At 38.9% G+C, this 20,233-nt stretch overlaps 1 protein-coding gene across 7 annotated transcripts in view; it reads left to right on the forward strand.

Moving 5' to 3' along the window:
* Positions 1-13,612, forward strand: part of LOC138392910 (protocadherin alpha-C2) — a 123,376-nt gene extending 109,764 nt beyond the window's left edge. For 6 of the 7 annotated variants that reach the window (XM_069483758.1, XM_069483763.1, XM_069483760.1 and 3 more), the window contains exon 4: positions 10,877-13,612. In XM_069483758.1, the coding sequence (XP_069339859.1) occupies positions 10,877-11,187 (311 nt within the window). In that variant the 3' untranslated portion in view covers positions 11,188-13,612. The remainder of the gene's footprint in view (positions 1-10,876) is intronic. The other variant, XM_069483761.1, reaches the window with a different exon arrangement.
* The last annotated feature ends 6,621 nt before the right edge of the window (positions 13,613-20,233 follow it).

Raw genomic sequence — 20,233 nt, forward strand, 5'->3', positions numbered from 1 at the left:
TGGGACCAGGATCTGAAAGCAAGACTGTTTGACTTCTGGGTCTGTGCTTTTAACCACTGCACATACTATCTCTAGAAAGTTTAATGCCATCTTTTTTTTTTTAATTTTTTTGTTTTGTTTTGTTTCTTTTTACATTTTTTATTTTTTTATTTCAGCATATTACGGGGGTAAAAATGTTTAGGTTATGTATATTGCCTTTGCCCCACCCGAGTCAGAGCTTCAAGCGTGTCCATCCCCCAGATGGTGCATACTGCACCCATTAGGTGTGAATATACCCATCCTCTCCTCCCTCCTGGCACCTGCCTGACACCCGATGAATGTTACTACTATATGTGCACTTAAGTGTTGGTCAGTTAAGTCAGTTAATACCAATTTGATGGTGAGTATATGTGGTGCTTGTTTTTCCAGTCTTGTGATACTTCACTTAATAAAATGGGCTCTAGCTCTATCCAGGATAATACAAGAGGTGCTAAATCACCATTGTTTTTTGTGACTGACTAGAACTCTATGGTATACATATACCACATTTTATTAATCCACTCATGTATTGATGGGCATTTGGGTTGTTTCCACATCTTTGCAATTGTGGATTGTGCTGCTATAAACATTCTAGTGCAGATGTCTTTTTTATAGAATGTCTTTTGTTCCTTTGGGTAGATGCCTAGCAATGGGATTGCTGAATCAAATGGTAGTTCTACTTGTAGCTCTTTGAGGTATCTCCTTATTACTTTCCACAGCGGTTGTACTAGTTTGCAGTCCCACCAGCAGTGTATGAGTGTTCCTATCTCTCCACATCCATGCCAACATTTATTGTTTTGGGACTTTTTGATAAAGGCCATTCTCACTGGAGATAAATTGGCCTAGGGAAAGAATTTATGAAGAAGACCCCAAAGGCAATTACAGCAAGAACAAAAATAAATAAATGGGACCTGATCAAATTAAAAAGCTTTTGCATAGCCAAGGAAACTATCATGAGAGCAAGCAGACAACCTAGAGAATAGGAGAAAATATTTCCATGCTACACATACAATAAAGGGCTGATAACTAAAATCTATATAGAACTCAGGAAAATGAGCAAGAAAAAATCAAAGAACCCTATCAAAAAGTGGGCAAAGGACATGAACAGAACCTTTTCAAAAGAAGATAGACTAATGGCCAACAAACATATGAAAAAATGCTCAACATTGCTAATCAGGGTAATGCCATCTTTATGCCAGAGTTCCCCTACCTTGTTTATATTTTAAAACTATTATTATATTTATTCATTTACTTGTCTACAGTGTAACTCTTTGAGAACAGGATACCTGTTCTAATATTATTCATATCTATATTCCCAATTCTTTGCATAATGTTTAATTTATTTTAAATAATAAATAAGTTTAATTGAGTGAATAACAATGCCTCTAGGAGGTAGCTGTTATATCCATTTTACAGATGAATAAACTACAAGTCAATGTCAACCAAATATTATTATAAAAAATAGTAGAAAGCAGAATGATGAAGCTGAGATTTGAACCCAAGGCTTTTGAAACCCAGTCCAGTTAGCTTTCCACCATGTCTAAACAGCCTCCTTCATTGCTTTCAACTTCACAGCTGGAAGTCCTCAGTGATTCCTGGGAGGGAAACAGCCCAATAGCAGGAGGGTCCTTGGAAAAGAGAGTTTCTGGAAGTACTGCATCCAGGAATAGGTGGTGGTGGGGGGGGGGAGTTGGGTTCCTAAAGGAATATTACATAGCATTAATAATAATACTCATCCTTTATTTCAGAGTTTCTGTATGCCAGACATTGTTCTGTGTGATTTATAAACCTTGTCTCTTTTTAATGCTCACAATCCCATTAGATGGTTGTTATCTTTATTTTACATGTGAAAGAAAGGGCGCTGAGAGGCCCAGGGACTTGCTCAGCATTACATAATAAATAAATGGTGAAGCTGAGATTCCAACTCCAGTCTGTGTGATCCCAGAACCTACATTTTAGACATTCAGTTACCCCTGCATATAATAGCTGAGTGAAGAGGGGGTATTGTGAGACGAGACTATAAAGGGAAATTGCCCTCCCTAGATCTTGGTTGCTAAGGTCGAGGAAATGACCAGGGAATAAGGAAGAGAAAACCATGCAGCTTGAACCCTGCTGGGTTGGGAGGGGTCACAGAAAGAAGAAATGTGATTTTTTTTTTTTTTTTTTTTTTTTAGCTGACTATGGAGAGCTAGGAACATTTGAGACCAGCCATTCCAATGTTTGAATCTGGGTTTGCAGCATATGATGTCTTTATACTCTTACCCTAGAAATGGCAGAGTTATTTTGGGCACAAAGCAAGCGCTGTGGCTTTAAAAATATGCCAAGTGTATTTATCTCTTCCGCTCCAAGATTGCTGAAAATTAGCCCAGCTGTGGCCTGGAGTACCAAACAGCCACAAAATCTTCTTCCGCATCAACACATCCCACCCACAGAGGGTGAAACAGCCAGGAGTAACAGCTCCAGCAGCCTCTGGGGATGTATCAGATCAGCCTCCCCATTGCCAAACCTGACTTTCAATCACATGCACACCACTCTCCCCAGCTACTCTAGGGACCAAAATGCTAGGCCTGTGAATAGAGCTCAGCTCTGTCTCCACCCCTATATCAAGGCTTCATAAGAAGTAAAAAAAGAAAAAAAAAAAAAGATCAATTATTCAGCCAGTGAATCAGTGTAAGAACAATTTTTCATCTTCATTATCAAATCCTTGCGTGAGTCAAGTACAAATCATCTTGTAATTTAAGCCTTCAGAGTCCCTATCTATAAAATATTCTTTAAATATATAGTTAAATAAATAGATTCATAATTTTAATTAAACAAATTAAATTTTAAAAATAAATTTATAGTAATTTTAACTAATCAAATTAAAATTATTTAAATAAATATATATACAAAATGCCAAAAAACTGTTTAACCCATAGTAAGCAATCAATCAACACCCCTAACGGGTGCGTCCACACTGTCTGGGGAATGGACATGCTTGAAACTCTGACTCGGTTGGGGCAAGGGCAATATCCGTAACCTAAACATTTGTACCCCCATAATATGCTGAAATAAAAAAAATTAAAAAAAAATTACCAAGCTTCCTCAAAAACAAAAAGTCCTTAAACGAATGAATCTTCTGCTGCTCTTATCTTACTAACAAGTAAAATTTAATGAGTTTTTACTTTGTGCCAGGCACTGTGCTATGTACTCTATAGGGATAATTACATTTAATCCTATAACAATCCTATGGGGGGTACTATTATCCTTATCTTTATTATCTCCTTATTTATTATCCTTATCCTTATTATCTCCTTAATAGATGAAAACTGAGGCCCAGAGATATTAAATAATTTGCTAAACATCAGATTATTGACATGATATAGTCAGGTTTAAACCTAGGTATTCTGATTACAGAGACTAAGGTCTTACAAAGAACACGGAATGTATTTTTACATTCCCTTGTTTCCACGGAAAATTCTTTCCACTGTCAATTGAAGGACTAAAGCAGGGAAATGCCGGAAACGCTAACCCAGGTTGTTTTAGTTTTCTCCCTCTCTCTTTGATCCTGGACAGGATTTGGGTTTCTGACCACGACTCTCCTGTGTTTTGTGGGCTGTGATTACTCGGATTAGCTTTGCGCAATTCATAAAGGATTGGCAGGGGGTGGGGGAAGGCGGAGCTCGTCCAGTCGGTCCACAAACCCTGTAGTTGGCGGGGTAGAGGGTGGGGAGGGAGCCTGAGATGTTTTACAACCCAGTCTTTCAGCGGTTTGATGGTGGATGGGTTTTGCCTTTTGGTCAGGCTGAGCATATAGTATAATCGTATAATCTGCCAAATTCTGGCAGACGAGAGGGAGAGAGAGACAGAGAGAGAGAGAGGGATGGATGAAATGGTTGCCCAAAGCCAAAAAGGCGCAAAGGAAATCGGAGCTGCTTGAAAAAGACTGCAGTGGCTGGCTTCGGTGGCGAGTGGCAACAAGGAAGGAGGAGAGGCGGCGTGTCCCCGGGGCAGAAAGGCTGGATGTTCACTTGCAAACCCAGAACCTGCCGAGCCTTCAGTGCCCTGACATTTTCCTGGGGAGCCAGGGGCAGCGGTAGCTGCTCGCACCAGAGGATGAGCAGTCCAGAGGAGCTGTCTGGCAGGGCCGGAAACGGCTGTAATCATTTAATAGCCTTTGCTGGCTGCACTGACTTTGCAGAGTGGGCGGTAGGCAGGCCCCAGAGTGCTGTCTGGCAAGATAGTCCCCGGCTTTAATCAAAACGATGGGTTTTCTGGAAGCTCTTTATTCACCTTAGCACTGAAATCCCAGAGCTGATAACAAAGACATGAATGGGGAGCGAAGGGGCGGGGCTGAAACCTGGAGACTGGGCTGCATCTACACCCCTTCCCCCACCTCCTTTCCTTTCAACTGATTCTGGCTTAGAGGCCCCTGCCGGCACCTTTGTGTCTCCCAAATGGTAACAAAACAGATAATAACCATAATAATTGCTACATTTGTATATGCTTTAGGGTTTTCAAAGGACCTTGTTATATAGCTCAGGATGTGGGTGTCATAGCTTGAATTAGACGGCCTAGATTTGAGTCCCAGGCTCCACCAGTTAGTAATCATGTGACCATTGGTTCTTAATCCTCTCATCTATGAAACAGACATATCTATAACACAGACATTAATATTAGCAATATCTACTTCATATGGTTCTCGTGAGGACCAAAAATTACATTGCATGCAGATCTGCTTAACTCTGTGACACTCATAGGAAGGGCACAGTGAATGTTAACTATATTCATAACCCTGTGATGTAGACAGGAAGGTGATCATCTCCATTTTGTGGATGAGGAAACTGAGGCTCAGGGATAGTTATATAAATTGACCAGGACTGTGCACTAGTAAGCAATAGAGCCAGGGCAGGCCCTCAAGAACAGAGAACAAAGCAAGATGGAGAGAGGAAAAGAAAATTAAACACCCTCCCACTTTCTCCAGTCTGTGCCCTTCGGAGAGCTTTCTTGAAAGTAGTATCCTTGGTCAAAATGACTTTGTGTTTTTCTATTAGGGAAAATCAGTGTAAGTCAGAAAATCTTTTCCTGGCCTTAGTGACTGTCCAGAACAGTTCAGAACAGAGGTTGAAGGTGAATTTACAAGCCTGGAATTTGCTTCACAATCTTCTGGACCTTTCCTGGCATTTGCATTAGCAAAGCCTTCTGCCCAATCATTCCTAGTCCCTGAGGCTCAACTCCATAAACTTGGGCAGCCAGGGTTAGTTTAGTATGCAAGTGGAAAGTTGGAAATTGTATAGGCCCCTGGCAGTGCCTAAGGGAAGTACCTAAAGTGGATTATGGGACTACATGTAGTAGCTAGCTACTTCCAGAGGGCAGTTGTAAAAGTCAAAATGAAGATCTATATGTTTTTTATAAAAATATATATTGTTGGCCGGGCGTGGTGGCTCACGCCTGTAATCCTAGCACTCTGGGAGGCCGAGGCGGGTGGATCGCTCAAGGTCAGGAGTTCGAGACCAGCCTGAGCAAGAGCGAGACCCCGTCTCTACTAAAAATAGAAAAAAATTATATGGACAACTAAAAATATATATATAGAGAAAAATTAGCCGGGCATAGTGGCGCATGCCTGTAGTCCCAGCTACTCGGGAGGCTGAGGCAGGAGGATCGCTTGAGCCCAGGAGTTTGAGGTTGCTGTGAGCTAGGCTGACGCCACAGCACTCACTCTAGCCTGGGCAACAAAGTGAGACTCTGTCTCAAAAAAAAAAAAAAAAAAAAAAAATATATATATATATATATTGTTCAGGCCTGGCGTGGTGGCTCATGCCTATAATCCTAGCACTCTGGGAGGCCGGGGTGGGCGAATTGTTTGAGAGCTCAGGAGTTCGAGACCAGCCTGAGCAAGAGTGAGACCCTGTCTCTACTAAAAATAGAAAGAAATTATATGGACAGCTAAAAATCTATATTGAAAAATTAGCTGGGCATGGTGGCGCATGCCTGTAGTCCCGGCTACTTGGGAGGCTGAGGCAGGAGGATTGCTTGAGCCCAGGAGTTTGAGGTTGCTGTGAGTTAGGCTGACGCCATGGCACTCTAGCCCAGGCAACAGAGCAAGACTCTGTCTCAAAAAAAAAAAAAAAAAATGCATATATATATAGTTCTGATTTTAAAATGCATCCCTACCCATTATGAAGAAATTGGCCAATGCAAGAAGAAAAAAAAAAAAAAAGAAAAGAAAAACCATCTTTTATATTTGTGATCACACTCTATTAAAAATTTTAAGTCCCATTGGGTTGTAATCTGAATGTCTGGGAAGGGCTCTGCCTAAAGATTCAGACCCCTGCCAGCTTGATGTGTGTCTAAAATTCTCTTTCTAGGCTCTAATAGATCCATTCATTTGGGTCTTGACTGCATCTCAGTTTTTATCTAAAGGTGAGCTAGGTCCCTGGGAGCAGAAGAGAGGGGACTTGTGGCAGATCCCTGGGAGATCCCAGAAGGGAAAGGGGGCAGCACTAAAACAAGATATTTCCTTGCTTGATCATTTGCTGGGACTGGCCCCCACCTAGGGTCAAGGGCAGAAATGTGCTTCTTCCTTTCTCATCTTCTTCATAAGGGAGTATCCCCTTGATTCTGCCCCAAAGGCATGACATTTTGTAGGCAAAGCTGGCCAAGTGTCTTCAGTGCTCTTCGCCAAAAGGAACTCAGATTAGGAGGTCAGGAAATGTTTGTTGGATCCTTAAGCTGTAAATGAGTCACAGTTCAGATGCTGCTGAGCCCCCAGAGATATTTGCTTATGCAACAACTAGAACAGGTTAGGCACAAGGGACTGGAGAAGCATCTTGTTCTGCTCTGCAGAAACTGGACATGTGGAGGATACACCTGACTAGCTCTGATTGCTTTTTGGAGTTTAGGTTGAGTCAGATAGAACCAAGACTCCCAGCAAAGGCCGGGGAAAGCTCAGTGACATGTAAAAGAAGCCGATTAACTCTTGGCAGTCCTGCTGTGAGAGGCTCCCTCTGCCAATAGACACAGCCATTAATGTCCTTTAGCTCTGCAAGATGAAGATATCTCTGAGCTCTGCATCTCCGGATGACAGTCCTTGGGCTTCATGTGGAGTCCTGGCTATGGTTAAAGAAAAATTTCCACCCTGGGCTCTGTGAGAGCAAAAGGACTGTGGAGTGGTGCTGAAGCCCAGTTCTGGGCGCCAAATCAGAGGCTGTTAAATATATTTCTCAATTTTGTCTCAGTCTCTTAGAGACAGGGCCTGTATTTGAAAGGTAAACAGGCAGATTCTGGCTGAGCTCAATTGCAGATTTGATTATCTTAGATAGATCAGGGAAATTAGGCTCAGGGAAAAAATATCTATTGCTCATCTCCATAGTGCTATAGTGTCAGCTCTGCCAGGGGAATCATGGTATAAAGACAGGGTTTGGGGGAGAGAGGAAAATTTCTTGCTCCCTTTCCCCACTGCCTGATGTAAATTTGCAATATCCTATCTCGCCCTCCTAGCCCCATTTATAACCCTAGCTGCACTATATATAATTTCCCATATGCGATACCATTTATTGAGCTCTTACATTGTGCTAAGGATCAGACATAGCACTTTACATGCATTACCTCATTGTCTTTAGGGACTCTAAATGTGCCATCAGTGGAGAGTTGTTTGGCCTGCTAAAGAGTGGTTACCACTTCCACTTCTTGTATCAGTTTTTTCATTCATCCATCCAGCAAATATTTATTAAACATTTGTCATGGGCCAGGAATTGTGCTAGGCATTGGTTATACATTGGTGAATAAACAGATATATTTCTTGCCTTTGTGAACTTTACAGTGATAGAGACCAATTGGCAAAGGGGTTGCTGCTTGGCTACAAAGGTCATAGAATTCTCTCTGAGGAGCTTACATTTAAGCACAGACTTAAAGAATGAGGGGTCATGCTAAGAATGGACAAGAGGTCATTCAAGACAAAAGGAAACCATATGTGTAAAGATCTTGAGGCAAAAACAACTCCAAGGAGCTAGGTGGGATGATACATGCCTGTAGTCTCAGCTACGCAGGAGGCTGAGGCTTGAGCCTGGGAGTTCCAGGGGTGATACTCTGCGACTGCCCCTGTGAGTAGCCACACATTCTAGCTTGGGCAACATAGCAAGATCTTGTCTCAAAAACAAAAATAAAAACAAAAAACCAACCAAGGCCAGAGGTATTTGAGGTATTGAAAGAAGGCCTGTGTGGATGGAGTATAGTGGTGAGAGGGAGATTTGTAGATGAGACTGGAGAAGAAAAAACATCAGATTATTGAAGGTGCTTATATACCACAGTAAGGAGTTTGATTTTTTTTTCTCAAGGCAGTAGAAAGTCTTTGAATAATTTGAAGCAGGGGAATGATATAATCTGATTTCTATTTTTAAAGGATTTTACTGTGTATATGCTATACTTCAAGTTTTAGGAAGAAAGAAAGACTTAAAAGAATATATATGACTCTGGCTACTATGTAGAAGATTGGAGAGAGGCATATGTGGAAGCAGGTTGAATAAGGAGGAGACCATTGCTGTAATTCACATAAGAGATAATGGTGTTGAGGAAGAGTAGTGGCAGTGAAACTGGGGAGAAGAAGACAGAGTCAAGATACATTTCGGAGGCAGAAATGATGGGTCTTGATGATGTATCAGAAATGGAGAATAAAGACTGGAATAGAGAAAAATGAAGAATAACTCTGAACTTCCTGGCTTAAGCAATGGGGTATATGAGGTGGCATTTACCAAAACTGGAATGATTTAGAAAAGAATAGATGATAGGAATCAAGAGTTTAACTTGAGATTCCTTCAGTTGGGATCCCCATGAGACCTCCAAGCGGAGATACCAGATAAGCAGTTGGGTACATGAGATTACAGCACAGAGAGATATGGGCTTCAAATATAAATCTGCATCTCATCAGCATATTAGATGGTATTTATACCCATAGACATGGCTGAGATCCCAAAAGGAGAGAGTGGAGAGTAAGCAGAGAAGCGAGTCTAGGGCCAAATCTAAGGAAAGCTCTAAACACGTAAGTGAGGAGGATCCTGCAAAGGATATTGACAAAGAATAGCCAGAGAGAAAGGTCAGGAGAATTTTTTGACTGTGGGGGAACCAGAATATGCCACCCCAAAATATGAATAATTGTTGAGCTAAAGACAAGAAGCAGATACATGAAAGCTCTCTGTCCTCCATCTCCCTAAAAGAACATAGATTTACAAAGATAAAAGGTATCCTGCTCTCACTAATACCACCACCACCAGGGAGAGCAAAGGTTAACCACTGAAGACAACTTTAGACTCTTATAGGCCTGGTGATGGTACCAGGGAAATCTACATTAACAAGCTTTACTAACTAGCTTTTATCTGCCATTTATTTGCTTTCTGCCAAGTAGCTACCTATAAGACTCAAAGTCCTTTTCCTTTGTCTTGTCAGTTCTCTAAAAATTTACTGTTCTTTTAAATATGCTATATAAGCTGGAATTCAAAGCCATCTCTTTGAGAACTACTCATTCTCTGGGTGTGTCTCATGTATATAAGAAATATGCATATTAATAAACTTTTATTTTTCTCTCATTAATCTATCTTTTGTAACAGAGGTCCAGTCCAACTAAGAACCTGTGGGGATTATTCTCCTACATGACAAAGAACTCATATGTTTTTCAAAAAGGGGATGACACTTTGGGAGGCCAAGGCAGGAGAATTGTTTGAGGCAGGAGTTCAAGATCAGCCTGGGCAATGTAATGAGACCCTATCTCTACAAAAAAATTAGCCTGGTGTGGTGGCACATGCCTGTAGTCCCAGCTACCCAGAAGGCTGAGGTGGGAGGATCACTTGAGTACAACATGAGTTTGAGGTTACAGTGAGCTATGATTGTGCCAGTGCACTCCAGCCTGCCCAGTGTCAGATATATAAACACTACTGTTATGTCAGAGGGTTCATGGCCACTGGGATCACTTTGCCCAGACAGATCATTACTCTTCTTCTCTAGCTTTGACTCCTACTCTTCCAGAAGTCATTGGTATACTTTATGGTATGTCTTCCAACTAGACTCTTGGGAAAGTCTTGCATTAAAAACCCCTGTGGATGCATAATCATTTTCCCAAGACTAGGTGCAGATTTAACCTTTCCTTTGGAATCTCCTTTAACTTTATCAAGTATAATTAACAATTTCCTCTTTTGTAGTCCCACAATACTTTACACATATCTTGGTTATTACATGTATTAAATTGGTTTATAATTGCCTAAGTGTATGTCCCAACTAGACTGTGAGAACATTGAGGGAAGAAACTTGATTTGGAAATTAAAATTGTCTCCCAGTGCTTTATCCAAAAAAATAGGCACAATTTACAACACTATTCCATCTTCTTATACTTTGTAGAGTCCCTCTATACCCCCACTTATTCCTACCTCTCTTCTGCTCCATCCTGTCACCCCTCAAGGTTATTATAATAAAATTAGGAACAAATAATTGATTGAACTAATTTACCTTCTGTTTTGGATACAGTAGGTATCGAATACATTTGTAGCTAAAGTTTTCTCTAATACATACACTAAAAGTAGTATATTCTGTTTTAACCCAGTATTTCCTGTCCCATTCCCAAACAAGATAATCACAACCGTATTCTTCAGGAAAATGTTCACAAAGAACCAAAAATATGTGACTAGAAAACTGGATTCTTGGACATCCTGGTGAGAAAATCTGCCCTCCTGTTTGTTTCTAAACACTGGCCTTGCCTTCAGGCTCAAAGTAATAATCCATGATTTTGGGGGGACCCAGCCTGTTTGAGTAGCTTCTCCTATACTCTAGCAGTAGTGTGGCGTCAAGGGCATGTGTTGACCCTGTTACTGATCTGTGATGTTTTTTCTTTCAGAACCAGAGGCAGGAGAGGTGTCCCCTCCAGTCGGTGCTGGTGTCAACAGCAACAGCTGGACCTTTAAATACGGACCAGGCAACCCCAAACAATCCGGTCCCGGTGAGTTGCCAGACAAATTCATTATCCCAGGATCTCCTGCAATCATCTCCATCCGGCAGGAGCCTACTAACAGCCAAATTGACAAAAGTGACTTCATAACCTTCGGCAAAAAGGAGGAGACCAAGAAAAAGAAGAAAAAGAAGAAGGGTAACAAGACCCAGGAGAAAAAAGAGAAAGGAAACAGCACGACTGACAACAGTGACCAGTGAGGTCTCGAATGGAAACAAGCCACTTAGCCAGTTTTTGTAATAATGGCAAATCTCTTCCATGTAGCAACTCCCTGCTCCTTTTTCCTACCTACATGAGCCCTCTTAGAGACCTCAGAAATCTGCAGAAAGTTCCCTGTGTTTGTCTAGATCGCATTTAACAGGTTTTGTCTTTAAAGCTTTACTAAGTCTGGTGTTAACTCTTTCTCTCCACTCTGGCTTGTTTTCAGAACCTAAAAAGCAGACCCAAGTTTCCTTTCTCCTCCGCCGCAAAGGAGAGGCTTCCCAGCCCCGCCAGTGAGAGGTTGGACTCTCTGCCCTGTGCTCCGGGGATCCTGTCTTGATGACACTTGCAGGGCAGGCTGAAAGGTTTTGAGATTGAGCAGCTTGGGTGTTTGTGGCCACTGGGAATGTGTGGCCACTGCAGGTATGCGAGTGCCAGATATTGGCTGTGATGGGCAGATTAGGCTAGGTGGTACAAGAAGGGCTGAGAAAAAAATGCAAATAAACAGTGTGGGTTATCAGTCTGGAGGGGAAATGTGAAACCAAGAGGGACCAGACTTTCTAAATCTTACAACTCAAGAGGTGGTGGCCACCCTTTAGAAGACAAAACTACCCCCACTGACAAGGCTTTAGGAGTCCCTAAAGTCTGTTGGCTGTGGTGTAATAACATCATACCTAAAACCTGCATTATACCTACAAGCCAACAGTTCAGTGTTCAACAGAGGGCCAGCCAGGGCGACAGAAGCAGATCTGATGTGTTTTCTATATATGTCCTGTGCTCACTTTATTAAAAGTTCTATTGCACACAATGTTTATGAAAAGGCCAGATCCTTTTCCAACAATACATATGCAAAAGCAAAAGAAAAAAGAAAACCCCAACACCTCACCTTATGCTGTTTGTTGTTTGATAGATTTATTTAAAAAAAAAAAACAGAAAGTCTATAGCTATAAGTCTTTAAAGAGAAATATGATGAATACAATTCCCCTAAACTCTCCTTAAAAGAGAATTCAGTCTACAGCCATTTAAATGATCATTGCTGCTACAGAAGTGCTTTAAGAGAATTGCCTGAAACATCTGTATTATATCGGCCACCTGCCAATCAAAGCTTTACTCTTTCAGGTCACTCTGGGGCTGCCTCTTGCATGTATTAATTATTAAATGAAAGAATCTTTCTCTCTCTCTTTTCTAAGAAACAATTATGTGCACTTTGAATATACAACCTTCTCTAACCAACTATATCAAGACCCAGAAATTGAAGAAAAATATTGTTTTCTCATACATACAGTGAGCAGACTTTTCAATCCTCTAATTCTGTGATTTGTCTTGGTGTGCTAGCTTACACCTTCTCTTTGGTTTAGTTTTCCTTTTCTATAACACTCTGAATTGCTAATCTTACTAACACATATGATGTTACCTGAAATCAATCTCCCATATGTATGCTGTATGCTATTATAAGACTCCTGAAATATACTTACTCTGTGCTTGTGTATGTGAATGTTAATGCAACTATTACCTAGAGTGAACTTTAAGCTTTATTGTTGAATGTAATTCCATTATACTTCCTTTTGTACACCTGTGAAAAAGTGGAGTAGTGTTTTTTTAACCATTGTTGATCAGCTTTTGTGTATGAAAGACACAGTAAAATTTCTTTCTTAAATCAAGACACTGGTGATTCAAGGAATTTTATTTATGGTCCAGCCAAGAGCCATCTCTTGCCAAGACTCCTGCTGGCAAGGGAATGGATAAAGCTGTTTTTTTCTAGTAACAATTTTGGAATGAATACTGAAAATATTCCCGAGGTGTGCAAGCACAAATTTTACCAATCTGACCTCCTTGAAGTTACAGAATGCTTTGAAATTCTAATGATACCTGGAATATCAGCTCATAGAAAAGAATAAAATTTACTGTTACTTTAAGACATTTTAATTTTGTTATAAAGTACGATTTAGAGGTTTGATTAATTATATTATCTATTTAAACATTAATATAAAAGAAGTAGGAGTCTGTTATTTTAAAAAAAGCATTAAATCTAAAAAAAAACTGTCTTGTCTACTTTTAGCTTCATTCTCCCATATTTTGAAGGGTGTGTAACTTCAGCTCTGCAGGATTGCATGGGGTAAAACTTATTGCCAACACATGTGAACCATTGCTACATTGTAGGTTGTGATCATTTTGCCCCACTGAAGCCCATGTATCTGACCTTACGTGCCTTTTGAACTAGGAGAATCGGGCTAATTTATTAATGGATGATAATTATAATGTACCTGTACAGCACTTTTTACATTTGTGAAGTGCTTTCCAATCCATGTTAGTTACTAGTTATTACAGCTGTAAGGATAAAACACATCATGTGGATTCATTTTGAATTGGTGCTATTGGTATTTCCTCTGTTATTGCTAATAAATGAAAAATGGTGGTATGAAAGAATGGTGGTCATTTCTAAGTATGAGAGTAGGAGAAAATAGAACACTGATTATTGTTAGCTACTACTACTGAATAAGATTGCTACAGTATGAAACTTACTGTATCACCCTCTGGCTATCACATTAACTTTTATGTTCAGCACTGAATCAAAACACCCAATGGAATCAAGAATCAAGCTCCACAATATTACCAGAATGGACAGCCTGGAGGTTGCTGGATCACTTTCCAGGGCACTATCTCAGTCTTGTCTAGTAAGAATTACAAGAAACCAATTTTTATCACTAGAGCCTGTCGAGTTATCTTGTTCATTACTTGTTTAGGGTTTGTATCTCTCTACAATTGAGAATCCATTTGGCTCCAAAAAATTAACTTTTATTGACTACAGGGTATATGCCAGTCACTGTACTGGCTAGGTTCAGTTCATAGTACATGTTCTATAACAAATAGATTATTTTGTCCTCCTGTAGTTAAAGTTTTATAAACACAGGCTTTAGATGCAGTGGTTCTCAACTGGGAGCAACTTTGCCCCCAGGGATCATTTGGCAATGTCTGAACACATTTTTGTTTTTCATTACTTGGGGTGGAGGGTGCTACTGGCATCTAGTGGGTAGAGGCCAGGGATGTTGCTAAACACCCTACAATGCAGAGGACAGCCACCCACAACAAATAATTTTTCACCCCCAAATGTCAATAGTACCACGATTGAGAAACCTTGAGATGGAGTGACTGTATAATTTGTTTAGCCCACTTTTGAAATAGAACAAGAGACACCATTAATAATCACTTCAGGATTCAAGAATTAAACTGACACTGCCCCAGGCTAACTGAGATGTATAGTGACTCTACTTACAAATAAACTGATATAGCTCTGTCACTAACTAGGTTGGGAACCTTGGGCAAGCCACTGTCAGTTTTTCAGTCTCAATTTCCTCATGTCTAAAATGGCAATAATCATAGTACAGATCTTATTGCTATGAGGGGAAGATTTAGCAGATAGTCTGAAAAGTTTTTAGCATGTCTGACACACCATAATACTCAATAAATAATATTATTAATAATCATTTTATTCTATTTCCTCACCTCTTTTTCAGAGATTTAGCGATTTGACTCAGGGAACTTTTCCTACTGATTAAAGTATGTGTGTGTGTGTGTGTGTGTGTGTGTGTGAATGAGAGAGAGGGAGGGTGGGAGAGAGAGAAAGACTGCTATTATAATTAGGAGGGAGGTCTTAGTAAATGAACATGGTGCTGTCATTTCTTTGAAATTGTGCCTAAAAGTGGGACACAGCAACCTTATTGTTATAACCGGTTAGGTAAAATCCATGCTGGTTCCCATTTTCTCCTGGGGTTGAAAATAAATGCCTGCTAAACTATGAAATCTTAAAAGTCTTTTGCCCTAATAAAGTCTATGAGCTTGTCTTTGAACTTAAGTTCCCCTGAGATGGACACTAGTAGATTTACTTCCATAGTATGGAGTCTAGTCTGCACAAAAAAAATAAGAAAGAGTGAGTAGCGAAAAACATAAAGCTCAATAATTTGTTAGGTTACACAATTATTATTTGGCTTGGGGATCATCAGTCTACAAAGAACATGAGCAATTCAGACAACCACTCAGCCAGTAGCTGGTCTTAGAGCTAAAGAAAATTGAAAACTGATGCATAAACATATAGGAGGATTTTTAGACTTTGCTTTCACTAGACTGTATTTCATTTTATATGACATTGAATTTTTATTATAGAAGTGTGTTCTTTTAAATAAATTAAAGAATCCAGAGCATATAAAGAAAAATTACTACTTTCTTCACTAGATTCTTCTAATTCTCCCTTACACAGGTATCTAATGTTAACAATTTCAAGTACATATTTCCACATTTTTCTCTATGCACACATTTACATATCTATATCTATCTCTCTCTCTATAAAATGTTACATAGACATATGTTTGTTTTTTTTCGTATATAAAAATAAAATGATACCAACCTTGTTATCCTGTAGATTTTTTTTAACTTACAATAACGTGAATATTTCTCCAGGTCAACTCTAAATCATTCCTTTAAATTCCTGTATAAATTCCATATAATGGCAGGTCATAATGTCATAATGCATTTAACTTTATCAATGACATTTGGGTTATACCCAGATTTTTGCTACTAGAAACAAAAATTAGCACCTGTTTGCAATGATAAATTTAGTACCTGAGATTTATAAAACCTGGCCTTGGTGTATCCCAAAGAGGAAATTTGTAAGGCTGTTATGAACATTATATGATTCCCTCTACAATAATCACATCCTTCTATCTGAACACATACTCATTTCTAGTGCTTGACAATGAATTATGGTTCTGTTCATAGATGAATGATGAAAAACAGAGACAGACTTTCACAAGAAAGACAGGAAAAGGTTAGAAAGATTTGTCTTCATTTACTTATCCAGAATAATTTCATGAGAGCTTCATTTCATCCAAAGACTTCTCCATCCAATCACAGATTGCAATGTATGTGTGAAAGAGGAAGCCTCAAAGACAATTTAAATACTTGCTTAGACCTATGATATTTTAATATCATCTGGTTGAATATTAGGTAGAAAGCAGTTTAATTTTCTTCTAGGTTGTTATTTATACATCCTAGCTGAGAAGTAGACATATGAATTTCATACCTGTGGAGCTGATTTCATTTTAAGAAAAATAAATTGCTTATCAAATAATGAATCTGAGAGAGCCAAGGATCAAGGCAGCTATTCATGTGTTAAAAAAAAAAATCTCACCTACAAAATCATCTGGCTCATAAGCTTTATAAGATCTTCCTTACTAAATTATTGATACTATTTTATCCCCCAAGCCGGTCTTTAAAGAAAGAATTGGATTTCCAAGTCCTTAGCTTTATTCCATTCTCTATGGCTAACAATGTTCATTAACCAGACAAAGCACACATTTCTTCTCAACTGCAGTAGCTTTCCAGATCACCTTCCTCTTTGTCCTCCTTAAGTCCACGGCCAATATTCCTGGGATCTTAGAGTCTACAAGCTCCATCCTTCCTTTCACACCTTTCACAGCCCAACTCAGATATCTGGTAAGCCAGTTCTAGGACACGGGTGTGTTGTGCATATGTTTGGGAGCAGACGCTGGGATAGGCAGTGCTAGATCTTGCCTGGGGATGCTTATCGGACGGGGAGGAGGTCTTATACAGGCTAAACTTAAATCAGATAAAATTAGGATCACTCAGCTTCTTTCTCTGCATAGATTTGGAATGATAAGGCTAGGGGACAGGACCACTGATGTGAATTATAGAATAGATTCTTAGATTTCAAGCTAAAGAAACCAATTCCAACTAGCTTAAGCTAAAAAGGACACTTTATTATAAGGGCACAAGGTTGTCTAATTGAAGCTAAAGATGGGAATGAGGCTGGGCCTCCAGAAGAGACAGGAACCAGTAACTCAAGAGCCAAAAGAATTCCTTTATAAATTTATCTTCTCTAATTATCCCTTCTCCATTAATCTGTTTCATTCTTCCGTATCACTACAGATCAATTCTCTCTCCGTTTCTTCTCCACAGTTTCTAAATTTATACACCCTAGGTTCTAATGATCCACAATAACCTACCTTTTATTTCTAATTCCCAATTCTAAATTCTTCATGGAGAGAAAAACTGATTGGATCACAATGAGTCAGGTGGTTACCTGTGGTCCCATCAGCCATAGGCCAGAGGCCTGGGGTAGGAAAGAGAATTCTCAGAAATGGGGAGATCAGATACTTAGAGATAACTTTAATAGCTGATAGCTGATATTTCCCAGATGTATATTAAACATTAGTGTATAAAACCTTATAAAGTTAGGGCCTCAAGGAAACTTATTTACGAATGATAAAATTGAGGACCAGGGCAAGGGGAATGACTCATTCAATGTCACACAGCTAGTCAATGACAAAGCAGTCATTCTCCTATTACCATTGTATTGCAAGATCAGTGGCCACTAGGAGTGGATGACAATACCCATTTCATTATATCCTTAAGATCCCTAAGAACTATAATTTAGGAAGGCCATATAATTTTATATAGAGAGCAGTATTTCATTGTTATATATGTTTTATTCCTCTTTTTACTCAAAATGTAAATATCAATATTGATTTCCCTTCATTGATTCTAAAAGTAACACAAGCTTTTTTTTTTTTAAATGAAATACACAGATATCCAGAATTTAGAAAATAGCAAATGAAGTATCTCCAGAGAGTTTCCAAACCATTAGGAGTTTGGAATCTATTCTTCCATTCCTTTTTGATGCATATATAACTGGATGCTTGAAAGAACCCAATAAATAGCAGTCTTTTCCCTTGTCCAGGATACTGAATTAATTGATAAATAAGACAAAAGAATGGCAAAAGAAGGCAAAAATATTCCCTTTATTAATGATAAAGATGAATTAGAGGACATAGATTTAGCATGGGTGCCAAATGGGATTGCTAAATGAACCCCAGAATTAGTCAGATTTTTCATCCCACTATCAGGCAAGAAAGATAGCATGGGGAAACAGAAAAGAACTATTATTCCCAGCAGGCAGCTCAATTCCAGGAAGAAAAGAGGCAGAGCTGAGCCAGCTATTAGCTGTTTATTCTTCCCCAAATTGTCAATCAAATAAGTCACTCCAACCTCATGAGGCAGAGTGAATAAATGGGCATAGAAAAGGTAAGGGCATGACTCTGAGTTCCCTCTGCTTAGAAAGGAACATCAGTAAGAAGGAGATGTATTTTTCTGTAAATATGTACACATGTAAATATGTATATATTTTGTAAAGGATCATATCAGTCTTTCTGTAACTTGATTTTTCCCACATAAATATACATCCTTTTGATTATTTGCATTAGCAATCTATGATATGGTTATACTATAATTTATTTAACCAGTCCTCTGTTAATAGATAATAAAGGTTTTTCAAATTTTTACTACCACGAATACTCTTTTACCATATTTGGCATATTTTTCCAATTATTCCCTCGGGATAAGGTCCAAAAAGTAGAATTACTAAGTAAAAGAATACAAATATTAAACTTCTTATACATATTTCAAAATTGTCCCCTGGAAATGCAGTATACTTCTACCAACAGTTTATGAGAATTTCTATACCTTGCCCAACATTGGATATTATTAATCTTCTCATCTTTGAAAACATGATAAGCAAAGGATTGTAGTTTAATTTGCATTTATTTAATTACCATAAATATGCATATTTTTTCCATCTCTTCCATCAAAAGATTCTAATTTGACTGGTCTGACTTGTAGTGTCAACTATTTACCAGAATACAAGATGCCTTTAAACATCAGCAGAAAATTTGGCTTTGAAATAGTGTGAAAAATTGATAGTGTTATTTGGCCCAGTGGATATATTAGATAGATTACAGTGTGTGATCTCAGAATCAATGCTCAGTCCATATATTCATGCAATGGATAATTACTGTAATAAATGCAGACTTGACATTTCAGTTGAAGGAACGTAGTGCATTAGGCCTGTATCCCAGAGGGCTTTTGGGATCAGGAGCTTGGAAACGATCAAGTACAAAAGGCCAAATGCCTTGGTTCTAGGGCTCTACCCTTCAGTCCTCATAATGACCAAACCAAAGGATGCATTATTTTGTCTTCCACTTTCCTGAAAAGGAGCCCATGTGTCATCGTTTCTGATTCCATGGGTACATTAATAGAAGTGTGATTAGCTCCCTAAGTAGCAGACCTGGAGCCTGCTCCTTGCAGTGTTATATTAATATTTGTTGAAAGAATTTGTAATGTGAGTTAACAATATCAATGAAGTAAATTTTGACACTGATGTTTAACCATGTATCAGGGGAGATAATTGAGTTAAAAGAATTAATATCTGTAAAGGGCTTAGATCAAGGTCAGGCTCAGAGGCAGCACTTAATAAATGTAAGCCATTTTTTAAAAGTTGACAATGTGGCACCCGAGCCCATTTTGAGTGACTGGAAATCAATTTCTGTTTCTTTCTCTTCCTTTTCTTCCCCCCCTCCTCCCAACTCTCTAATTCATCCTCTTTCTCATACTCTTTTTCTTCCCCACTGATTCTTTTCAACCCCACCTCAACATTTTTTTTCTCCTTGTCTTTCCTCTCCTCTTCTCCCACCTTCTTCCCATACAACCTTTATTAAACTCTTTTCTCATCTTCTTATCTCCAGCGAGAGCCACATTACAGTTGAAACTCCCAATAACAACCCAGAAAATCACCACGGCAAAAAATCAATTTAAATGAAGTGAACCTACCTAAAGTTTAATTGGGTTACAATTTAATTTTCCCAATTCAAGGCATTTCATATGAAACATGTGAGTTTACTCTTTTCTGAGTATATTTGCATCACTTAAAAGTAAGTTAAGTTGATGATTCTCCCTCATACATTTTGACAGTTTATATTGGATACTTTCAAAGCTACTTTTATTTTAAGAAAAAAATGAACATTTTAGGCTACTATCAGAAAGGGAAAGCATTCAGAAAAAGGTAGTTACTTGCAGAGACACTATTTCCTTCTAATTAAGAAAACAAAAATCACATAATTTTGTATACTTTTTCACTTCTTTCCCTCTCTCTTTGCTTACCTATGGAGTAAGTGAGAAAGCATAGGGCTAAGAGGA

Source organism: Eulemur rufifrons, chromosome 10, assembly GCF_041146395.1.
Source record: "Eulemur rufifrons isolate Redbay chromosome 10, OSU_ERuf_1, whole genome shotgun sequence".
Classification (NCBI taxonomy): domain Eukaryota; kingdom Metazoa; phylum Chordata; class Mammalia; order Primates; family Lemuridae; genus Eulemur; species Eulemur rufifrons.